The sequence below is a fragment of the Sciurus carolinensis genome, chromosome 9 (genome assembly GCF_902686445.1).
Source record: "Sciurus carolinensis chromosome 9, mSciCar1.2, whole genome shotgun sequence".
Classification (NCBI taxonomy): Eukaryota; Metazoa; Chordata; class Mammalia; order Rodentia; family Sciuridae; genus Sciurus; species Sciurus carolinensis.
In genome coordinates this window covers 95,686,951-95,696,806 of record NC_062221.1, presented here as the reverse complement: position 1 = coordinate 95,696,806, position 9,856 = coordinate 95,686,951, and the positions used below count along the sequence as shown (strand labels likewise).

Here is a 9,856-nt window from a genome sequence, read left to right as displayed (position 1 = left end):
TTATTGGACATCACCTGTAGAGCTTATGAAACTCCAGATTAGGTGGCTTCCTCACTAGTTTCCAATTCAGGGATGTTAATGCCATGGGTTAGAAGGCACACTTAGAAGATCACAGTTTAAAAATAATGTATAAAAAATTATAATTCAACATATCTAGAGACCAGACCAAATGGAGTTAGTACATGTATATTCCTTATTTATATAGTACTATGCAAATATTCTAAAAGTCTCCACCCTCCCTTTTGGATTTGCTTTGCTGTTTGGTGCAAGTCCATAACTGAATTCAATAAAGTGTTTAAAATGATGGGGAATTTGGTGTTTTTCAAACTTTTCCTGGGAGCCATTATTGACTGTGACAACAACCAGTAAACGTGTGTCCCCATTTCAGTAAGCTTAAGTGGAGGAAGCTCGGATTCCTTAAAAAAATTCCTTGTCAAGTTGCATACTCCAACATTTCAAACATTATTTCATAGGAGATATTTATCTGCTGCAATCATATGAAGTTTACCTCTTTTGAGACGGTAGCTTCTGAGACTTAAGAGCAAGAGATAACAATGATATCATATCTCCCTTTATTTTTCTAGAAGTAAGGTCACTAAATGTACAGTGATTGTTTCTGTTTGTGAAAGTTTTTCATAGCATAGAAATGACAGAATGTAAGCACATAGCTATGTATCTCTATCTCTCTGTCCAGCCATTCATCCACCCACCTACCCAACACATCCATCTGCAGATCTGCATAAAAATCTTAAGGCACATGAATAGTTTTCTTTCATTTTGTGTATTGTGCAAGAGCTATTTCATTAACATAGACCAAACATCTTATGTCTTTAGACAAAGTGAGAACTTATTGAATATCAATGAATTTATAAGCTAGACCACTTTCAGTGGTGGCATTTCACTGAATACCCATGTATCTCTTAATAGTTGTAAGCTGGGCAATCACAGATTCTTTTATTCCAATCTTAACTATTATCATTTAGAACACTGAAATGATGCATCACACTTATATACACACACATATGAATATAGATATGCAGTAAAACTAAGAAAGGGTTAAGGAAGTCCTAGGTGCTCAGGAGGCTGAACTGAGAGCAATGGCAGAGAGCAAATGCAAAGGAAAACTCTCACTGTAGGTGATCAGGCAAAATTAAGAACCCTTCCAAGAGCTTGTTTGGGGCTCAGAGTTCTCAATGAATGAGAGCTAATTCTGGACCAGCGTCCAGAAAGATGGCAGTTTCAGAGTGTCAGCTTGAGCTGTCAGCTTGAAGTGGGCCTCGTGTAGTCATGATGGGCAGGAGAAATCATAATGAACTGCAACATGAGGTCAGAGGACCTGAGCTTCATCACTCCTAATGATTGACCAGGAGATAGGGTCAGTGTTCTGGCCCGTCCAATCTCGAGGTTCCTCTCCTTTTATAGGTCATGGGTGTGGCATTCAACTCATTTGGTTATCTGATGTGTGCAATAAGCTCATGGACCTGGTTTTTCTGAGATGAATTTGATGTGTCTATGTATCTGTGTGCTTCTGATTTAATTTGATAGGTTCACTGATGGTCACTTCTGTTAGTATGATTAATTTATTTACCAGTTTGATCTTATGGCTAGGCTAGGCAGATGGTTGTTGTTTACTTGAATAAACAAAACTTAAAGTCATTCTACCTTAATACTTATACTCAAAATGAAGTCACTTATGGCAAACAACCGCTTTATAAAATAGAGTAACTGGTAACTGTGAGTTAGGAAAAGTGTGAAAACTATTGTTCCATATGTCATGAAATAACTCAGAACAGGGTACAGCCTTCTCTTCACAACCACTACTGTTAACACTGGAGAACAAAAAAATTACCCCTGAGAACATGTATCCAATTGCAAAGAACTTGGCAGAACTATGTCTATGCCTTAAGATTTTGTGGAAAGCCAAACTTAAAAATGCTGACTTCTTGTCTGGTGGAGGAAATTTCAGAGCAAATGGATAAGTGCCCATTTGATTTTCATTGGGTCAATTGGAAAGATGCCTTGAGGACGGCTCAGAAGTCTAAGGGACTCCTCTCCAATCACAGGTCCAGAAGTCTTCCAAAGCAGAATGCTTTGCAGAAAGGGTCCTGGGATACTCTGAGTGATCCTGCTTCCCAGGACAACTTTGGGATTCTGGTTTTCCAATGAAATACTCCACAACCATAGCAAATATGGTTCAAGCAGACCAAGGTATTGCTCGTATCAGTGGCAGGTCTTGGTCACATCCATGTGGAACACATTCTTCAGGTGTGCCGAATATCAGAGATATTGGGACATGGTGAATTATTCCAAGATTTCAGATGAAAGTATAGGAAAATTATGCATCAACTTTATATAGGGTTGAAGCATGAACAGAAGGCTTCAGATGGGTTCATGTCCAGTGGAGCCATGGGATAGGAACTACAGTAGGAATTCAGAAAGGTAGCATCCTTGGGATTGTGTTATACTAGTCTGTTGCAAGGATCAGGTACAGAACATTCATGAGTCACAAGACCAGCAAAGTCATAGAGATAGACTCTCCATCACTTACTGCAATGTTCATAAGGTACATTTGGAACTTGACATATTTGGAGCTTGACAATATAATGTTTGTTTTCAGTGTGGCTTAGATGATTCTTCATTTTAACTTGCTTACTTCTCTCTTTTTGAAAAGGGGTGTTTGCTTTAACTCAGTGTTTCCATTGTATCATATTAGTATACAACTTGAGGTTGATTTTACAGGGGCTCACAGCTGACAGGAATTTACCTTGAGTGTCATCTGAGTTTGGACATGGACTATTGAGTGGTGGTCATATGTCCTCATAAACCAAGTGAACAATTAAGAACACTGCTTGAGGTTATGCTTGTGAGAAGGATTTCCTCTCAATAGTGTCTTTCATGAATGTCCCATAAAAGGGTGACAGTGCTATAGCTTTCCATTTTGAGATAGTGTGTGTATATCAGACAGAAACTTCTGTCATCCAGGTCTGAGTCTTCTCTTTCTGTCAACTGATCATACAAACTTTCAGCCATACATGCAAGCTGGCAGAGAGAAGGTGATATTATAAGAGTGGCATTGGGGGAATTAAGGATTCCCAAGTAGCTTCATTGTCCCTTCAGTTTCTACTTAGTCCCAAACATATATGTGCCACTTCTATTTGATAATGGAGTCTCACCATATGATTTGGTGGCTAGCATAACATCCATTTCATGATGAGAAGCTCAGATCACAGATAACTTCATGGCTCATGATTAAACATTTCCTCTACCAATGCCCAATCACATGCTGATGGCTATTTCTCATAAGGAGAGTGAATATTTGCTAAAACGGTTTTGCCTCAAAATCCTAAGGGTCTACTCTGTAATTTACCTACATAGGCCTGTCACAGTCTCCAACAAGCTTTCTTAAATGCCATTGTCAATTGAAACCCCAAATCATATGACCCAAGTGACAGAACACAACCTTTTCCCATTTGAGTTCCTCTTAAAGGTAGCAGCTCTTCAGGTTACTTGGTAAGAGGGTCAGAGTAAAACACCCAAATGGATTTAGAACTCCAAATCCAAATTGCTCTTTAGAATTTTTGAATCTTTCTTGGTTGTTTTTGGGGTCAGATCCAGTAACTTATGCTTTACCTGAGTAGGGATATATTGATATATCTCACATCACTAAATCATTAGAAATTTAATTGAGGTAGAAGGACTCTGGATTTTTATCCGATTTATTTCCCATTATTTGTCATAATAATGTCTTAGCAGTAAGTTTAGGATTGTTTCTGTTTCTTTCCCACTAGGTTAGTCAGCACAATATTATCAGTGGAAAGGACCAGTTTGATGTCTTGGTGGAATGAAAAGGTGATTAATATCTGTGAGAAAATATCTGCAAATTATATATCTCAATAAAGTCTTTTTAGCTGCTACTGCTAACAACTGCCCAGTAAGATTTCTCCTCAAGTTTCAGCATAACGTAGGGTGGCTAGGACTATGTTTGGAATTTAAGTTGCATTTTGCCTGTGGACAAATTATTTGGGATTGAATCCTGAATTAATAAAAGGTAATAACCCACTTAAACTCATGTTTGGATGAGCTGAGAAGCATATTAATCAACACACTCAGAACAGTACATTTTGTATGTAAACTGAAGTTGTCATAAACATGTCACTAGTGTCCTTTGTGAGGAATAGCAACACTGAAATAAAGTACAATATTTTTCTTTCGCTGTACTGGGGGTCAAACCAAGGTTCCTGCACATGCCAGGCCATCAGTTTTTGTTGTTAAACTAGAACTGTTGACAGTGAATTGATGTTTATGATTCCAGAGTTGGTGATGCTTGTGGGACAAACTAGAGTTTTCATAGTTGTCAAATCCACAGTGCCCAGTAGAACAACTTTACCTGTCCTACAGGGAATCCACAGGCACTCTCAGGGGAATTGAGGAACTTTATTCCTATCAGCTCTGAGAAGGCACACAGTTATACAACTAGTTGACTTGTGTTCAAAGTAAACCTTATATAAACATTTTCTTGAGACTGGTAAATTAAACATCTGAAATGAATGAGTTTGCAAAGAACTGTTACCTTTGTTATTTTCAATCCTGCACTATTGTCTTTTCTTTCTCTTTTATAAAGCCTAATAATTTTAAAGGATCTCCACAATCTCTTTCAATTTATTGGTAAGAGAGAAGTGACTTCGGCTTTTTAAATTCTTTATGAGAAAGAATATGTCATTTAACTGTAACAATTTAGGTTGGGTTTGGAAGAGCCAGGGGGAAAATAGAAAACAGTGCACTATCTTCATATTTAATTTTGTGCTAAAATTTGGATAAGCAAAAATGCTGTAAGACAGATTTGTTCCCTTTAGGGATGTGCCTGTTATCTTGTTAATCTAACTATAATAACTTTATTTGGTGATCTAGGATGTTAAACAATTTAAAATAGGCTCAAATATTTAATTTGCACTTATTTTTACATGAGAAATATTTCTGATGATTGTGATAAGAAGACCCATTGTGCTTAGTGAGCCATACATTCTGGTTAATTTTTTTGTTTATTGGTTCTTTTTGGTTATACACAATAGCAGAATCCATTTTGATTTAATTGTACAAGCATGGAATATATCTTATTCCATTTAGGATCCCATTCTTATGGATATACATGATAATGGGAGTCACTGTGTTATTTTCATATATATACATGGGAAAATTATGTCAAATTCATTCCACTGTCTGTCCTTTTCCTACCCTCCTTTCTTCCCTTCAATCCCCTTTACCTAGTCTACTGAACTTCTATTCTTCTTCTCATCTTCCCCTCCTTATGGTGGGTTAACTTCCACATATCAGAGAAAACATTCTTCCTTTGGCTTTCTGATTAAAATTTAAAGATGTCACACAAATATTAGTTTTCTACAGTCACACCTTCTGAAGTATATTTTGGATAATTTTTATGTATATCATAGGAAAAGCATAAAAATGTTCTTGCACTGTTCTTTACAGCATTTATGATTTATGAAGTACTCACAAACAAATTGAACGTGATTATTTTCAGTCATCTAATGATTAGGAATTGCATGGAGGATATCCCACTCCAAATAAAAGTACACATCATCATCACCACTGTTTATTTATATTGATTTTCTCAAATTCCATTAGTTGGCTACATGTTATTCTGCTAAAAGGGCTGTTTGGTGAGGAAAATGCTCTCAAGTTAAACAAGCAGGATTTCTAAAGGAAGTTCATTTACGTTTCTATACTAACAAAGATAAGGAAACTTAAAAAGGTTTTTTGTGTATAGTTTACCACATGACATTTTTATATACATGTATTTAGGGAAGTGATTGCTATAGTCAAGCCAATGGACATCCCATCAAGTCATAGAACTACTTTTTTTGTTGCTATTGGTGGTGGGAGTACCTAAAACCTACTCTCTGGGCATATTATCAGTATATATGATAAAATATTAATTTTTAAAATTATAACTCTCATTATGCTTATACTTCAGTATAAAGCAACTTTTAAATTTGGTAATACTAGCAAAAAATAGAAAAACAATTTTAAAGTAAAATTTTAAGTCATTTCTCTCTCCTTTGTACTCAAATTCCTTAAAGGAAAAAATTGAATTTTGAATAGAAAGAAAGGATAAGTTTCCCTTGGTTGACAACTATTAATGAATAATTCAGGCTTAAGACAAATATCTGTATCCAAATATCTGAACCTTTCTCTTTATCTCTCACTCTATGCTCATCCACGTGCGTCCCTGTTATTTTCTTTTTCTTCCTCCTTCTTGTTTTCTTTTCACCCACCCAAATTGTTTTTCCACTTGTTGTAATTCTCCTCTGCTTTACTTCTTCTGTGCTCCTCTCATTTGAAAACTTTATTGAAATGCTATATAGTAAATAAATCTTATATTCGATGACATGCCACATGAAAACACCATCTGTTCTCCACATAGCTGAGGGTGCACTCTGACATTCTCTTCACCATTGTGATGCTTGTTTCCCATGCACTTTCAATAATTCTCTGAACTATCACCTAACAGAAACTGCTCTGTCTAAACCTACTGAAACTTTCTTAATTTCTGCTCTCAATTAGCTCTGTTAATTCTTGTCCCGTTAGATTATCCATTATTGTATTTAACACCATTCTTCACTTTCCTTTTTTTTTTTCTCTGTTTATGTCCACAAACTTCACTTTCCATTTTCACCATTCCTTTGGGATCACTCTGATCAGTGTTCTTTTCTTTCTGGTCTCTTTTTATCTCTTCTATTTGGGGCTCTAAGTTTGTGATAAGAAATAATTTTTAACTAAATCAAAATTGGCTCAAAGCTAGAAATGCTAGAGAAGTTGGAGGAATAAGCTGAACAAGGACAGACAAATGCAAAGCATCCAGTTAGCAGCGAAGATAATAATATGCTACTTTTGGTACCATAGACCCAAAACTTCCACTGATTATGCCATTGTGGCAGATGTAGGATGAATTTGCTGGAAAGATGATATTGTTGCCATGGGTTGCTTTTGCAATTCAAATTCTCTTTTTCCCATGTATCTTTGTACATTCACTTCATTTCATTTCAGGCATCATTCAGTGAGGACATGGAAAAGGACAATGCAACATTGCTGACGGAGTTTGTTCTCACAGGACTTACACAACAACCGCAGTGGAAACTCCCCCTCTTCCTGCTGTTCTTGGCAATATACCTGATGACCCTTGTGGGAAACTTCGGTCTGATTTCTCTTATCGGGAATGACCTTCAGCTTCACATCCCTATGTACTTTTTCCTTGGGAATTTAGCATTTGTGGATGCTTGGTTGTCATCCACAGTGACCCCAAAGATGCTGATCAATTTCTTAGGCAAGAGCAAGATGATATCTCTCGCCGAATGCATGATACAATTTTTTTCCTTTGCAATTAGCGTAACCACAGAATGTTTTCTCCTGGCAGCGATGGCTTATGATCGCTATGTAGCCATATGTCAACCTTTACTGTATCCTGTGATTATGACCAATAGACTATGCACCCGGCTTCTGGTTTTATCATTTGTAGGTGGATTACTTCATGCTATAATTCATGAAAGCTTTTTATTCAGATTAACCTTTTGTAATTCCAACATAGTACATCACTTTTACTGTGATGTTATACCATTGTTAAAGATTTCTTGTACTGATCCTTCTCTTAATTATCTAATAATTTTTATTTTCTCTGGTTCAATACAAGTATTCAGCATTGTGACTATTCTTGTTTCTTATTCACTAGTTCTCTTTACAATTTTGAGAAAGAAGTCTGAAAAGGGCATGAGAAAAGCCTTCTCCACCTGTGGAGCCCATCTCTTTTCTGTGACTTTATACTATGTCCCCCTTCTCTTCATGTATGTGCATCCTGCATCTTCACAAGCAGATGATCAAGATATGATTTTTTCTCTATTTTATACTGTCATAATTCCTGTGTTAAACCCCATGATATATAGTCTGAGAAATAAGCAGGTCATAGATTCACTGAAAAAAATGCTGAAAAGAAATACTTAGATGTTTTATTAATATTTATTCTCCTTTTATTAAAAGTCACCAAATTTTGGAGTCAAATTATAGATGTTTTCAATAGCATTGAATAGTTTTACAATTATTATTTTTCCAAAATACTAATGAGTTAATTTTGGGGACATTATTAACATCTTAAACGTTTGTATATATCATTCAAAAACAAGCAATATATATCAATGAAGTATTCATACTAGAGTAACTAAAGCAAAAAAAAAAGTGAAAAGATCTTAGTTTTATGTTCTTTTATAATATATTGATACTTATATTATTATTATTTATTTAGATTCATATACTTATATTTACAATTATATTAATATAGTATAGGTCCTCTCAAAAGAACCCTAGTATGATTCTTTACAGATAATAGGGCTGCATAGATAGGCACCCACACCACATTTACTCTATAGACACTGCAGGTTTGTGTTTGAGTGAGCAGAAGAAAAATCCCAGGAAATCTACCAATCATGGAAAGGGCTTCCTTATTTTTGAGAACTAATGACTTAGATTTCTTGGAGCAAATGAACTCACAAATCACACAGAGAAATAAACAAATATTGGAATATAATCAGAAAGAAATTAAAGTAGTGAGTGTAGTGATAAACAGTAAAATAATGTTCTTATCTCAATGTGCTTCTTTGAGTATAAAGAAGAGGTGGGTTGCCTCTTTTTATCTTTCTTGCTTTCCAAGTGCCTTTACAACTGTGTTTGTTTCTTTTGGACAATCTAAAGAGCCTTAGCAATACAGATAGTTTGTAATTTAAATAATTAAGTATGGGTGGCCATAGGAAAAAAAAAGTGACAGAATAGAAGGGAAAAGTTTTCAAACTTCCTAAAGAAAAAAAAGTCAAAAGAGGAATAAAAGAAAAATAATAGCATTTAAAGATTATTGAAATGTGTTATTCACATTAAGGAACTTTAAATGCATTTTGCAAAAGTGCAAGTAACAGTAAAGTTATACGTCACCAATAGTGCCCAGTGTGTGACTGGGAAAGAAAAAGTCCTTGGATGTTGTCTGTCCTCACTCTGCATATTATTTAAATATGAGGTGATTCATTTATAGGTTTATCCTTGTCATTTACCTCCCCATATTGAAATTCCTTGCATATTTCTGTTCATACCACTGAGTCCCTCTTCCTTAAAAATCCTCACCTGTGTTTCCACAAACTCTAGCTACTCATCTCTTTCATCCTGCTGTTTCTCTCTTCCCTCCCCAACATTGCTGCCAGATGATTCTTATACACGAGTCTCAGATTAAATCATATCCCTCTTTAATAACTTTTAGTGGATTGTCATTGCTACCAGATTATATGCATGTATGTTATCGGTACTTAGATCTGCATGAGTTTCTTCATGAGTATGTACAGATTATATGATAGGCATGTAGATATGCATATATAAGTACAAATACACATAAATTTACTCCTTATCCTAGTTTTGTTTATGGTAACTAGCGCTATTTAGGTTTCTTGTCACTATAACTTTGGTTTACTTCTGCAATGTCTTCCTGCACAGGTTCTCCAAATGAAACCTGTATTATAGCTGAAATGAGTTACTGAAAACTTTCTGCGCACACTTCTCTCTGAAGTAATGCGTTGTTCCTACAGGACTGTCAGCACAGAGCTCCTCCTCCACAGCTCCCATTTCTAATTTACAATGGTGATGATACGCCTTCCTCAAGGACTATTTGCCATGAGAAATTTTCATGATGTATTTTCAAATAATTGAAAAGAGGATAAGATTATTTACACACTTGAAACACATAGCAGTTTATTTATTCTTCTTAAGCAGAATCATCCGTGGATAATATTTATTTAGGCTCCAAAATTTTTCA

The 9,856-nt window shown here is 35.5% G+C and overlaps 1 protein-coding gene across 1 annotated transcript; it reads left to right on the top strand.

Annotated features, from left to right (window-relative positions):
- Positions 1 to 7,035: 7,035 nt before the first annotated feature.
- On the top strand, positions 7,036 to 8,010 carry LOC124993110 (olfactory receptor 183-like). The gene has a single exon (XM_047564704.1). The coding sequence runs from the start codon at positions 7,081 to 7,083 to the stop codon at positions 8,008 to 8,010; it is 930 nt and encodes a 309-aa protein (XP_047420660.1). The 5' UTR covers positions 7,036 to 7,080.
- Positions 8,011 to 9,856: the final 1,846 nt, after the last annotated feature.